We start from the raw sequence: 15417 nt of genomic DNA, 5'->3' as shown, positions 1-15417 counted from the left end.
TAGATGAAAATAAAAATAAATAAATAAATAAAATAATTAAAAAAAAAAGGTTAGATGTTATCATGTGAGGTCTATACGATGAAAAATTTATACTAAAACAAATCCAGACCGGATTGACGAAATAACGCGGATTGGCAGATTCATGTATTCCCTATTTAAAGTACATGAACCATTTTCCCACTTTGTTTCTCGACAGTCACCTTGTTCTTCGTCACCTTGTCAACACGAGGCTACCTGTGTCACGTACTACAGAGATGGTTCATTCGGATGCCGCTGTGCAAAAGGCTTCATAGGAGAATATTGTGAAAAAGGTGAACAATTTGGCATGGTTTTGTGACTGATATACATCCAAGAACATTAAATACTATAATTCTCAAGTGACTGATATAAATATTTTTACTTAACTTTGCGGCTCGAAAATGTTCTAAAATAGCTAGCGAAAATATATAACTAAAAAATATTTAATGCAATGCATAAAGATGTTGAATCTCTCGATGCTCAAGTTGATTGAGCATCTGACTGCGAAATCAAAAGGTCTGAGGTGGGGAACTGGATCTTTAATTTTATTTTTACTTCTTCGCAAGGACCAATTATCATTAAGCACGTGGGAGGGGGGTGAAGGACTTTAGAGGATCACATGATTTTCAGGGGGAAAGGAAGGGGAATCAGTCGTCGCCGACAGAGGTTAAAAGGGGGGGGGGGGGAGAGGAAAATGTAGAAATTGACTACCAATTTTAAAACTGCTAATGAGTGGGGATCGTAACAATATTACAGAGCCTTAACTGAATGGGGGGGGGGGGGGGGAGGAAGTGTCAGGTTAATTTTAACGTGACACAACCAAAATCCTCTGACCTCTCCCCCCTCTCCCTCGGCAGTAAATTATAACTGGTACCTTAGTAATGTTTATCATCTCTTATTGCTCAAAGATTTTGCAAATAGATTGATACGAATGTACAACGACTCTACTTTTGTGTCCCCTACTGGACTATGATAGAGCCTAAATATCTTTACTTGTGCTTTTTTTCTTTTATTTAGTGATTGGATACTGCAAAGAAGCTTACAACCTTTTCAAGTAAGTGATACCAAATGATTATCTTTTCGAGCATAAAAAAGAGACAAAATTATCGAATAGTTTCGATGTCGAGGGAAGATTTGTGACCGCACACAAATATGATCATGAATGGATTTCTTTTCGTATCAAACAGGTCAAACGCCAGTCAACTGGTTACATTAGACCTTGACTCTAAACCAATCACAGTTCTCTGTCAGATGGGGGATTTCGGATGCGGAGATGGAGGATGGACGCCTCTAATGAAGATTAACGGCGGCAAGGTAAGCCCCATAAGGCGGAATATTCTTAGCGGGGTTTTCTTGCGGGTGATGAAGCGCGAGCAAGAAATTTTCAGAAGCGTCGAAACTACGATAGAATCTCTTAGCAACTCGTCCATATTGTTATCGCGGTCCCTGCTTGCGGAAATTCCTCTGGCATGAGTGCTTCAATACCCTGATATCTAAAACGCCTGCAAGGACCTGCAAGTAGGGTATAGATTAATGGCTTTTACGCGAACTGTGTTTCTGACTTCATGAGGGTCCTGCCTCGGTGATGCATCGTGTTATTTATGTTTAAGGATAAATTAAATCTTCTTAATTCTTTTTAGACAACGTTTCACTATGACTCTCACTACTGGAGTGATAAAAACCAATACAACATCCTTGGCGGGAGGACTGGGTTTGACTCACAAGAGACCAAGTTACCGACCTATTGGAACACACCTTTCTCCAAGATCTGTCTCGGTATGAAGATAAGTGGACAGCTCAAGTTTATTGTCATTAACAAGCAGGCCAACTCTCTGTACTCTTTGATTGCTGATGGGACATACCGCGCCACTTCACTGGGTCGTGACGAGTGGAAGAAGTTGATTGGTGCGGAGGGCTCTTTGCAACTGAACTGTAACAAGTAGGGCTTCAATGCTGTATGTACTGTAAGTTATAGTTCTAAAGCAAGAGTTGGTTATATAGCTAACAATCTAAACGATTGTGGCTATTGTGACTCCAGAATTGGGTTTGGTACCGGAGGATATCCTGATAACTCCATTACATGTGGAAACGTAGCAGCTCATTCCCCAGATAACGGTGACAGAAATATCAAAGCTATGGGATATATTTTGGTGCAGTAAACTCTTACAATCCCTGTATTACGTTAGAAAACTCACGAAGACTGGGGGAGGTGAGGTGGGGTACCGAAAAAAGCCCTTTTCCATCTATCCATCCCTCTCCTTTCTCCCCTCAAACGCCAAAGTGAGAACTTGCTAAGGAGACGATAGATTGCTTGCTGTTTAGTTCGGCTTCTAAATTGCTTTTTTTCTTATATGCGGCGAGTGCAAAGACGGGAAGAGACTTGAATAAGGACTTTACCCGCATGGGTTCCATTTGTACAACTTTGTGAGCCCTCAGTTTTACGGAAATTCAGTCGACTGGTTACTAAAACTACTGTGATGTTTAAATCTTAAAAAGGAAGTAAAGCCAGGATAGCAACACGAGAACATTTTCAGGCACTCGTTAAACATTACCACTAACAGGCCTTTGCTGACCGAATCATATTGAGCTTTACCTGTTTTGCTTTCTGTATATTTCTTTGACAACCTTTGGCTCGTGATTTACAAACCTCTCTTCCTCCTCCAACATCCCACGTGAGTTATTAAGCTAGTAAACTGATAGAAAGTGTGGACTATTGTTTAATTATTGCTAATCATTATTACTAATAATAACTATTATTCATTATTATTAATCGTTAAGATTTGTGAAGTAGCCCTTAATGCAAGTACGTAATCAGTTGTAAAGACGTTTTAGAATACCTAACACCAGGGCCCAGTTGTATAAAGGGGGGATAACGCTATCCAACAGATAAATCGCCATCCAGCGGATAAGTGATAGCAAACCGTATAGCGTTATCCACCAGATAGAGATTTATCCAGTGGATAGCGATATCCTCTCTTCGAACAACCGGGGCCTGGACTGTACAAAGAAATACGTCCGACACAAGAACCTTATTATACTGCAATTTCTCCACAACCGCTAGAAAAAGTGCATATGATAATTTGATAACAATAGGTATAAAATAAATGAAAAACAATTAAGTCATTATTCACCACTTGGATGGTTTATTTGGATACAACATAATGACCAGCTCCCAACTGGCTCGTTAGCTCAATTGGTAGAGCGCTGCACCGGTGTCGCAGAGGTCATGGGTTCAAATCCCGTATAGGCCTGAATTTTTTTCAGGTCTTATTTCAACTACTAGTGCAGTAGTGTTCATAGCTGCGAGGATCGTTTATATTCGTTTCTTCACCGCAGTGGAAAAATATGATTTTTCATATATTTGCAGTTATTAGGTAAAAGAATATTTGAATAACAATAAATTGAAAAGAGGGGCGCCGAGACACCATATTAGAAACGCTACAGTAAGAAAATACAACTAGAATCAAGATTTCTAATTCAAATTCATAATTATGTAAACATTTTTGCAATTAGAAGAATTACAATATAGTGGAGTAATCTTAGAATTGAATTTTCATTGTGCCAAATACAAGAGTTCATCAAATACTTTAAATAAGATGACGTCTGCTCACAATAAAGGTTATAAATAATGAACACCGTATTTCCTCGACTAAGCGCCCACGCTCTTATAAGTGCCCTTCCCCGAATAAGTGCTTACTCCCTAATCATAATGTCAAAAAAGCGCCCCCCCCAACCCCCCACCCTTTGAATAAGCGCCCAACTCTTCCCTCACTTTCTTAAGTGGTAGGAATACAAGGAAAAATTGTTTCTCTTGACAAGTTTGAGTAAACAATGACCGCATTGATTTGCACGTCAGAAAGCTCGAAGCAGCTGCAAACATTTTTAAAATTATATTGGTTGAAATCAGCGCCTTGGAAATGTTCACAGGAAAATAAGATCTTGACTGCAGCTCGTCACTAATCGCATTTGAAACAAAGCTGGGATTCTTTTCCTTGCTGACGAGAAGATTTGATTTCTATAAACATGTTTTTTGCTTTTTTCTATTCCGTTTTATTTCAATTCTCTGCTCTGATGTCAGACACAGCGGTTTCTCAAGGTTTGTTATTTGCATTAACTACTTGTTTGATGTTAACATCTGAATATTACTTTTCTCTGTTATCATTCGTTAACATTGGGAAGTGTCATATTTTGGTACATGATTTCCGGGGTAAATTGACCCTCCCCCTCCCAAGGTTTCTCTTGGTTTTCACCAAAATAGGTATAATACATAAAATCTCTCAATGCGATGATTCTGAAGGTTTGCATGAATATTGCTAAATCCTTAATGACGGTCCGGATGAGGGGCGGGGGAGGTACACTTGTCAGTTAAAATTTCGGCCATTTATCAGTTCTCAGTTAGATTTTTGGGCCATTTGTCAGTTGTTAGTTAAAAGACTGTTATTAATTGACTTAGCGACTTAGTTATTACTTCCGACCCTATTTTTGGCTAAAAAGGCACATAGAGCGTAAATTCTAAAATCAAGTCGAAAATTGATACAAAAAGAACTCCTCTTTTCTCAATTCTGAAATGAAATAATTCTGAGAACTTCCAAATGACTTTCAGTCTGTGTTTAAAGGGTGTCTTTTCCAATTAGGTAATTAAAAATCCAAGCGAAAATGGGCACGAATTGGCCTCCCGGATCAGAAACCGTAGTTAGGGTAATACCTTCATCCTCTCGGTCAGAAAAGTCATTTTCTGAGTCCGTGTCATATTCGTTTGCATATGTTCGCACCTCAGCAACTGCCACTTCAACGACGTAGTCGTCAGCAATGTGACACATGTCACATTCCCAACTTTCGAAATAGCTTGAACGGCTCCTTTGGCGCTGCTGAGCCCTACTGGCTGATCTCCAGAGTTAAAATCGTTCCCTAGTCCTGTCAACAAGTCCACTTTGGTGTAATCTTGCTTCTTCATGTAGACGGCCGGTGGTAAAGCCCCTGCCTTGTCCTTGGCAGTTTCCTCCCGAACTGTCCTTCGCCTCAACGGAAGATGCCTCGCCGCAAATTCTTTCACAGCACTTTCAGTCTCGGGGTTGATCTTTTCTGAAGGTAGGGGGGGGGCACAAAGTTCACATTTGCAAACTCCGTGCTGGTGTGAGGGACAGGATAGTAGGATTTTTCATGAGTAAAATACCTGGCTGCCCATTTTCTTACTCTCTTCAACGACTCCTCGCTAATTATTCCAAAATCTTGGAAATACTGCAATGCGGTAAAGGTCTCGTGCTTGAAATGGGAAACTGCGTTTAGATTTTCCACAACTGTTGTGAGAAATGTGCAAATCAATGTCTTCGAGAAAACCGTTATCAATTGAAGCTATGTTGCGCAGGCGGCGCATTCTTCGTTCAAGTAAGACTTGAGGTTTATTAGACGCAGTTCCTTCAGGGCCGTTGATTGCTTTGGTTTCCCTTACACTGTACCGTTGTTTCACCTCAGAAACGGTCTTTGTGATGTTGTCACATACGATACTTTGTCTACGGCATCTTGAAGAGACGTGTGTGCTTTTCCTATGCTTTGGGCTTTGATACCAAAACTGTTATAGATACTTCCAAGGACTTTTATGAACGACACAATACCACTGAGTTTCGATGCTAGTTTTATGCAACCTGTAGCAACATCCGATACGAATAGAGTCTTCTCCATAGAACAGATGCCATGAACTTGCGTAAAAGAACATGTTTCATCCGTTCCATCACTTGCTCCTTCCTGACCAGAGCACATCAAGGTTTTAACGTTTTTCTCAGAAGGACGGAAGAACTTTACCTTTCGATCTCCTGAGTCAGTGAACGCTATCCCGTCTTCAAATAATAAAAGTCTTCTGATTTCTTTACAAGACTCCGAGTTGTTCTGTAGAAGTAGGTCAACTTCTAAGCTTAAAGGGTTGTAAACGCAAAGGCCACCGTCTAGACCGACTGCATGCTGTAAAGTAAGCTCTTTATGTGAGAACTTCCATAAATATGACATTCGAAATGCCAGTCGGGTAGGTAACGAGTTTGAACCGGCAAAGCCAACTCCACTGTAATGTAAAATTACTTGAATAATTCCTTTCTGAGGATCGTCTACACACAACAGAATGTTTTCACTTGCAGAACAGATAGAAGTTGGCTTTTCTAATGGAGGGCGAGCCTGGACAAGCTTCTAGTTTCCGAATTCAGCGGCTAAAGGTTTGTTATGTGTTTATTGTAAAGGAGGCTCATAGGATTTTTGCTCAAAGTTGGCGCGCGCGCTAGCGTATTTGTTTTTCTAGAAAATTTTTATGATCTCGCTTTTCTAGGTTACTAGAAAAAAAAAGCGCGATGAGCAAGGTGCACAGTCTGGAAAAGTCGAAGTTGTGTCACGGGAACTTAAAAGTCAAAAAGCACGCGACAGGTCACTTTAAAATCTCCTTTCTTCTCACAGATTCCTTATTGTAATCTGTGCGATAATGCTAATAAATAATCAAATCATAGACTAATGAGTGTTTCGTACCATACAAAAGCCATATTTGCTGATTTCAGCAACTCTCCAAAGTGATAAACGACAGAAGAAAGAAACGCTACGATTTTTCCATCAACATTTCGCCCACATACATCTCTCTAAATGTGAAATTTTCCATTCCTAACAAAACTCTCGAAAGTCGTTTACATTTTCTTGGCTTCCTTGATCAACTATCTTGTATAAAGAGATATAGAATGTAGTTTTATTTGCTCACGTGACCGCTTAGGACCGGAATTGTGTGACAGGTGTAGCTAGGTGAAGCTTGTCACAGTCGCAGATTTTAAAACGCATCCAAGACAAAAATACGACAGTACCCAAAAATCTTTTTGATGGTTTTCAGAGATGAAATGATGGATTATAAAGGGGAATTAAAGCTATTGTTGTAGCTGTCTAGCAAGGGGAGATAATTGACCTCAAAGTTATCAAATATTTGGATGAATCGAAAAGTCTAAAACACAGTCATTTATTTGCCTCTGTTGATTGACAAGCTGGCAACCAAATTGACTGATACTTCAGTCATACATGGAAATAACCAAGTTTGCCTGTTTGAAGTTTAGGGTAGATCCTTTAAATTTTGACAACTAAAAGTAAGGGAACCTTTATATTCTCTTGATCTTGAGCTGAAGGAAATCCAACTCGCACGATAATAAAGTAGACTGCTCTCGCAAGTCTTACAGAAACGCCACGGATAATTTCCAATGCAAATGCTAGATGTCGATCTCTTTATTTACAAGCCACGAATGAATCTAAAACCGATTTTTTTTTGTTTTCGAAAGAAGCTTTCTCGGTAATTTTGGGACTATTTCAGCTCGGATGGCAAATGATAAGTAGTTTGTAAGTCGAAAATTGTTTATCATGAAAAATTTTTTGAGTCAACTCTGCACATCAAATCCTTCGAGACATTTTAATTTAAAGACATCACTTGGGCTCATGAATCACGAAACACACTCGCGTTCATTAGATATCCTAATTTTTGGGTTGTGGAAATGCAACAGATGATTAAAAAGTTTAAAGTGGTAACCATATTGTGTGATCACGGACACGGTATGTTTATTTCAAAGTTCTCTTAGTAAATTATTGAGTTAACACGTAAATAGGAACCCATCATCACAACCTATTAAAAATTAAAAAAGCGCAGAGATTCACGAAAACCTTCTGATTTTACTTCTTGCCAAGTCATTTGCACTATCAATTGTTTTTTCGTTGGCAGTTTTTCTTGAAATAGCAACTTCCCAAACAACAAAACTGGCATTGATATACTCGAATTTTTTTCCATTGACACTGCAGTCGCAAACTTATCAACGGGAAAACTTATCAAGTTACACTTCCTTTATTATTAGTAACTCTTTTCTCGCACACTAAGACATCCATTGTTGCAAAACCAAAGAAAGTGCTAGTTTGTACGTCAGAAAATAGGGAGCAGCTGGATACGCTCAAATTCTATTGGTTGTAGTCAACATTTCAGTCTCTCAAAAGTCAGATTCATCGAGGCAAGGCTAAATATCTCACATCAGCGACGAGATCTCCTCTCAACATGTTTTTTGGTCTTTTTTATCCCCTCCTATTTGAACTTTCTGCTCTAATTCCAGATCCAGCCTTTTCACAAGGTTTGTTAGACGCGTTCATTAATGCGTATCTCTTTTTGTTTTCAGTGTTAGAACATTGATGTTGGTAATACTCATTTATTCATAGTAATTGAACTTCGAATCTTGATAGAAGTCCGATGTTCCCTGAATTCTATCAGTCTTTGTTTTTTGTTATATTTTCACTTGGCTAGTGATGGGCGTTGAATGCTTTAAAGAAACTTTTTTTGACAATTTACTTGATAACTTATAAGCTAGGACGCTATTGAATGGCACAATATCAACGTTTAGTTAACTTCCTTCATATACATCTTCTGATAGGAAGTTGCAAAGTTGAATTCAATCTGTTGCCCTCTAACGTCCAGCACTTCAACTTGGTCAAATGCGACTAACGCTCCATCACTCCACATTGAAAAATTGTTTTCAGGACTAAGCTAAGTCATTAATTGAAAAAGCCTTTATTCGACTTCAGTTTAAATAAAGGCAAAAAAACAGCTACACTCCTGTAAACCTGGATAAAATTACACAGGTCAACTACAGGCTTTCGACCTTGCCATGCTTTTGCTCAAAATAAGTTATAAAAGACTTCCAAAATTGGGTTCGCAGAAACTTTCGCTTCCATTGTCTATCAGATCATTGATTGATGTTCTTCTTTTTTGAAAGCAATATGTTATAGTTAGATAATTAATCATGAGAAACAGAAACGAATGATAACATTACAGCACCGAATAGATAGAAATGTTTACAATTTAAAGCTTTGTGACTTTATATGCAAAATGTATTTTGAAATGTTACCTCAGTTAATAAATATATTTAAGTCACTCAAAATGCTCGTATATTTATGGAAAATGATATGGCAGATGTTGAAAACTGAGAAGGTAAGACAATTGAGAGGTTGAGAGGTTCCTGAACAAATATTGAATAAATTAAAATCGAAATGGTTTGTTGAAATGGCTGCGAAAAATCTATCTGCGATATGATCGTTTAAGGTGTTCAACGAAGTGAATTTCTCTTTTTTATCAAAATAAATTTTTCATATGTTATCCTTCTTTATCTTGCAAAATATCACCTGATTTTATCCAACAGTGAAGGAAAATTGTTAATCAAATTTGGCGGAAGTCAAGTGACCCAAGATGTTAAGACAGCTACAAGCTATTAAAAATAATAACTGTTTTGCTTCCAATTGGCAAAATTTATGAATTCTAAAATCAAGAACGGTACCATAGTAAGTATCGCAAGATTTCTCCAACCTTTCAGGTACTTGGAATGGATAGCTGCTAAATAAAAACGAGGGAGCTGACAAAATTCACCTCCAATTAGAACTAAAAATGTATGGGGAAGTTAAAATTATTTATTAAAGACTGTTTACTTTGGTCTCGTATGATCTAAAGGCACGTTTCGGTCTCTAATCAAACGTCACATACCTTTCGTTCCGTAAATGCTCAGAATGTTTTTAAATATCTTAATATTTTACTAGAGGGCTAAATATCGTGTAAAACACTTAAAATATCTTACAGGTTTAATCAGCTGATAACTCTGACAACAATTCTGGCATAGAACTGAGCACTGTCCCGAAAACAAAGCGAGAGAAAAACGCATGGATTAGCTTTATATTAGCTCTCGATACTTCAAAACATCAATCGATTTTATAAATATCTTATGCTTTCCACCATTATCAGTTACCTCTTCGATGTACTCTACAATGCAATTTCCTAATACGGCAAGAGTACAAATTTTGTTTTAGTCGTAGACAGGCAGGGATCACCCCGAAATTATTGAAAAGAGCTGCGAGGGAAGGGGAGGAGATGAATGAGAAGGAGGAAGGCTGATACTGATCGGCCTTGAAACCATTCCTGAAAAGTTTTGTTTTTTAGGGTATGCCTCAAACGTTGTAATTTAATGAAGCTGATTCACCACTGATCATAGGAAAATGGTCATTAGCGGATTTCGCTAAATAAATATTCATAAGATCTGGAGTCCCACAGTTATGATATGCATTATACATTAATTATTTTGAGTGGTATGGGGGAGGGGGGTAGCGTTCTATAGGCCACTTCATCCATTCTTGTAACCAGCAAGTCCCTTCCTCCCCACTCCCTCCTGTGAGTGGTGCCATCATGTCCTTTTATTACTAAACTGTTCTTCTTTCCTGTTACAGAATCAAACCCTGTGTTTCGCGAAGGAAACCTCGCCTCCTCCACAAGAACCTTCCTGAAGCGTACATTCATTAAACACGAGTTTCATCACTTGAATGTCCCGTTTGTTGGAACAGTGGCAGTGTCTGATGTATTTGACTGCACGTTAGAATGTCTCAGCAATCCGTTCTGTTTTTCTGTAAACCTGGCCGCCTTCAAAGGAGCCCATGGAAAACTTTGGTGCGAATTGTTGTCATCTGATAAGTTCAGAAACTCCACAGAGTATAAAGGGAATAAAAGTTCGCATCATTTTGCCATTGAGGTAGGAAACACTCTTAATTTTGACAATTAAACGTGTTAAAAGTTTGGAAGCTTTGTCAAGATCGTAGAGAAAAGGCAGTCAGGTAAAAGCCACTGCAAATGGTGTCGGTCTGTTGCCGTATTTATCGTGGTGACAGCCGTATATTTCCATGGCATGTTGTAAAGCTTGCAAACACTTTCTCGTGCCGCGCACTATCTTACTTACCACCTTCTGTTTCCCAGGCACGTCGGCAGACTAAGAAAATACATGTGACTCGGTTGAAAATTTGAGTCAAGATACCAGATTCTGTTTCTTTAAAGAATGGATCGTTGTTTAAATCATCAGTATTTGGTCAGCTTTAAGTCGATTTTGTTTTAAAATGTTTTATCGACAGACTGCTTCAGTTTCTGCGAACGTTCGAAACAGTTAGAAAACCTTTCCAGACTGATAGATCCCAACGGCTTAGCAATATATTTTTTAATCTCACAAAGCCACTTTCTAAAATACAAGCAAAGGAAGTAAACTCAGCAAAAATCTTAATACTGTAGATGATAATAAAAAAAATAAATACATAAAAAAGCCCAGATGCTATCATGAAAAATTTATACTAAGATGAATCCGGATCGGATTGACTGAATAACGCAGATTGGCAGATTCATGTATTCCCTATCGAAAGTACATGAAAAATTTTCCTGCTTTGTTTCTCTACAGTCACCTTGCTCTTCGTCACCTTGCCAACACGAAGCTACGTGTGTCACAAACTACAGAGATGGCTCGTTCGGATGCCGCTGTGCAAAAGGCTTCAAAGGAGAATATTGTGAAAAAGGTGAAAAGTTTGGCATGGCATTAAATACTATAATTCACAAGTGACTGCTATAAATTTTTTACTTAACCTTGCGGCTCGAAAATGTTCTAAAATAGCTAGCGAAAATATATAACAAAAAAAATATTAAATGGAATGCATGAAGATGTTGAATCTGTCGATGTTCAGGTTAAATAAGCATCTGACGGAGAAATCGAAAGGTCTGAGGTGGGGAACTGAATATTTATTTTTCTTTTTAACAACTTCTCCTCAGGCACCAGTTATTATTTTTTATCACGGGGTAGGGGAGTGGAGGATTTGGAGGATCACATGATTTTCAGGGAGACTGAGGAGAGCGGATACATGAAAATATTGCAGAGCCTTGACTGAGGGGGGAGGGTTACTTTCATCGTGCCACAACCAAAATCCTCCCCCCCCCTCCCTCCATCGGCAGTAAATTATAACTGGTACCAAAGTAATATTTAAAATCTCTTATTGCTCAAAGATTTTGCTAATAGATTGATACAAAAATGTGCAACTACTCTACTTTTGTGTCCCCTACTGGACTGTGATGGAGCCTAAATATCTCAAACACCTGACTTTTTTTTTTCTTTACATTTAGGTATTGGGTCCTGCAAAGAAGCTTACAACCTTTTCAAGTAAGTGATACCAAATGATTATCTTTTCGAGCATAAAATAAAGACAAAATTATCGAATAGTTTCGACGTCAAGAGAAGGATGTTCGCCGGAAACTAATATGATCATGTAAATTGGCTACCGTAAAGAGTTTCAAAGCTGACGTTTCGAGCAATTGACGAAGGGCTCTGACGAAGGACTAACGCTCGAAACGTCAGCTTTGAAACCCTTTACGGTGGCCTATTTACGTTATCAACTCAGTTGATAATACTAAATTACCCTGTCATACTCTCCCATCGACGCAGCACCACAGTTTCTTTAGAAACTTACCCCCTCTGATAATATGATAAAGAATGGGTGTTTTCGTATCAAGCAGGTCAAACGCCAGTCAACTGGTTCCACTGGACCTTGACTCTAAACCAATCACAGTTCTCTGTCAGATGGGGGATTTTGGAGATGGAGGATGGACGCCTCTAATGAAGATTGACGGCAGCAAGGTAAGCCCCATAAGGCGGAATATTCTTGGCGGGGTTTTCTTGCGGGTGATGAAGCGGGAGCAAGAAAGTTTCAGAAGCGTCGAAACTACGATAGAATCTCGTAGCAACTCGCCCATTTTCTTATCGCGGTCCCTGCTTGCAGAAATTCCTCTAGCATGAGGGCTACAATACCCTGATATCTAGAACGCCTGCAAGGACCTGCAAGTAGGGTATAGATTGATGGCTTTTACGCGAACTGTGTTTCTGATTTCATGAGGGTCCTGCCTCGGTGATGCATCGTGTTATTTATGTTTAAGGATAAATAAAATCCTCTTAATTCTTTTCAGGCAACGTTTCACTATGACTCTCACTACTGGAGTGATAAAAACCAATACAACATCACCGGCGGGAGGACTGGGTTTGACTCAGAAGAGACCAAGTTACCGACCTATTGGAACACACTTTTCTCCAAGATATGTCTCGGTATGAAGATAAGTGGACAGCTCAGGTTTATTGTCATTAACAAGCAGGCCAACTCTCTGTACTCTCTGATTGCTGATGGGACATACCACGCTACTTCACTGGGTCGTAACGGGTGGAAGAAGTTGATTGGTGCGGAGGGCTCTTTGCAACTGGGCTGTAACAAGGAGGGCTTCAATGCTGTATGTACCGTAAGTGATCCTTCTAAAGCAAGAGTTGGTTATGTAGCTAATCAGGAAAACGATTGTGGCTCTTGTGACTCCAGAATTGGGTTTGGTACCGGAGGATATCCTGATAACTCCATTACATGTGGAAACGTAGCAGCTCATTCCTCAGATAGCGGTGACAGAAATATCAAAGCTATGGGATATATTTTGGTGCAGTAAACTCTTTCAATCCATGTATTACGTTAGAAAACTCACGAAGACTGGGGGTGGGGAGGTGGGGTACTGAAAAGAGTCCTTTTCCATCTATCCATCCCTCTCTCTTCTTCCCTCAAACGCCAAAGTGAGAACTTGCTAAGGAGACGATAGATTGCTTGCTGTTTAGTTCGGCTTCTAAATTGATTTTTTTCCAATATGCGGCGGGTGTGAAGACGAGAAGAGACTTGAATTAGGACTTTACCTGCATATGTTCCAATTGTACAACTTTTTGAGCCCTCATTTTTACGGAAATTCAGTCGACTGGTTACTAAAACTACTGTGATGTTTAAATCTTAAAAAGGAAGTAAAGCCAGGATAGCAACACGAGAACATTTTCAGGCACTCGTTAAACATTACCACAAACAGGCCTTTGCTGACCGAATCATATTGAGCTTTATCTGTTTTGCTTTCTGCATATTTCTTTGACAACCTTCGGCTCGTAGTTTACAAACCTCTCTTCCTCCTCCAACATCCCACGTGAGTTATTAAGCCAGTAAACTGATAGAAAGTGTGGACTATTGTTTAATTATTGCTAATTATTATTACTAATAATAACAACTATTATTCATTATTATTAATCATTAAGATTTGTGAAGTAGCCCTTAATGCAAGTACGTAATCAGTTTTAAAGACGTTTTAGTATACCTAACACCAGGGCCCAGGTGTATAAAGGGGGGATAACGCTATCCAACAGATAAATCGCCATCCAGCGGATAAGTGATAGCATAACGTATAGCGTTATCCACCGGATAGAGATTTATCTGATGGATAGCGTTATCCGATCTTCGAACAACCGGGGCCTCGCGACACAAGAACCTTATTGTACTGCAATTTCTCCACAAAAGTTAGAAGAGGCGCATATGATAATTTGATAACAATAGGTATAAAATAAATGAAAAAAAAGTAAGTCATTGTTCACCACTTGAATGGTTTATTTGGATCTAACATAATGACCAACTCCCAGTTGGCTCGTTGGCTCAGCTGGTAGAGCGTTGCGCCGGTGTCGCAGAAGTCATGGGTTCAAAGCCAGTACGGGCCTGAATTACTATTGCAGTAGTGTTCATAGCTGCGAGGATCGTTTATATTCGTTTCTTCGCTACAGTGAACAAATATGATTCTTAATATATTTACAGTAATTAGGCAAAAGAATATTTGAATAAAAATAAATTGAAAAGAGGGGCGCCAAGACACCATATTAGAAACGCCACAGTAAGACAATACAACTAGAATCAAGATTTCTAATTCAAATTCATAATTATGTAAAATTTTTGCAATTAAAAGAGTTAGAATATAGTTGAGTAATCTTAGAATTGAAGGTTCACTGTGCCAAATACAAGAGTTAATCAGATACTTTAAATAAGATGATGTCTGCTCGGAATAAAGGTTAAAAATAATGAACACCGTATTTCCTCGACTAAGCGCCCACGCTCTAATAAGTGCCCTTCCCCAAAAAAGTGCCTACTACCTATTTCATAATGTCAAAAAAGCGCCCTCCCTAACCCCCCAACCCCCCCCCCCCTTTTGAATAAGCGCCCACCTCTTCCCTCACTTTCTTAAGTGGAAGGAATACAAGGAAAACTTGTTTCTATTGACAAGTTTGAGTAAACAATGACCGCATTGATTTGCACGTCAGAAAGCTCGAAGCAGGTGCAATCATTTTAAAAATTATATTGGTTGAAATCAGCGCCTTGGAAATGTTCACAGGAAAATTAGATCTTGACTGCAGCTGGTCACTAATCGCATTTGAAACAAAGCTGGGATTCTTTCCCTTGCTGAAGAGAAGATTTGCTTTCTATAAACATGTTTTTTGTTTTTTTCTATTCCGTTTTATTTCAGTTCTCTGCTCTGATGTCAGACACGGCGGTTTCTCAAGGTTTGTTTTTTGCATTTGCTACTTGTTTGATGTTAACATCTGCTGTGAGAAGATTCGATTTCTGTAAACATGTTTTTTGTTTTTTCTATTCCGGCTGATCTCCGGCGTTAAAATCGTTCCCTAGTCCCGTCAACAAGTCCACTTTGGTGGAATCTTGCTTATTCGTGTAGACGGCCGG

The 15417-nt window shown here is 39.0% G+C and overlaps 1 protein-coding gene and 1 non-coding gene across 2 annotated transcripts; both read left to right on the top strand.

Moving 5' to 3' along the window:
• Positions 1 to 1296: 1296 nt before the first annotated feature.
• On the top strand, positions 1297 to 3141 carry LOC113678705 (putative skeletal organic matrix protein 5). Its single transcript, XR_016187383.1, has 2 exons — positions 1297 to 1332; positions 1659 to 3141. It is a non-coding gene; the product is annotated as a putative skeletal organic matrix protein 5 (transcript).
• A 4376-nt stretch (positions 3142 to 7517) lies between these two features.
• On the top strand, positions 7518 to 13930 carry LOC149044412 (uncharacterized). Its single transcript, XM_089210861.1, has 6 exons — positions 7518 to 7575; positions 10273 to 10489; positions 11262 to 11383; positions 11975 to 12011; positions 12365 to 12485; positions 12812 to 13930. The coding sequence occupies exons 1-6, from the start codon at positions 7518 to 7520 to the stop codon at positions 13328 to 13330; spliced, it is 1074 nt and encodes a 357-aa protein (XP_089066987.1). The 3' UTR covers positions 13331 to 13930.
• The last annotated feature ends 1487 nt before the right edge of the window (positions 13931 to 15417 follow it).

Source organism: Pocillopora damicornis, chromosome 6 (genome assembly GCF_964200805.1).
Source record: "Pocillopora damicornis chromosome 6, jaPocDami1.2, whole genome shotgun sequence".
Taxonomy (NCBI): domain Eukaryota; kingdom Metazoa; phylum Cnidaria; class Anthozoa; order Scleractinia; family Pocilloporidae; genus Pocillopora; species Pocillopora damicornis.
This window is presented reverse-complemented; position numbering and strand designations above follow the sequence as displayed.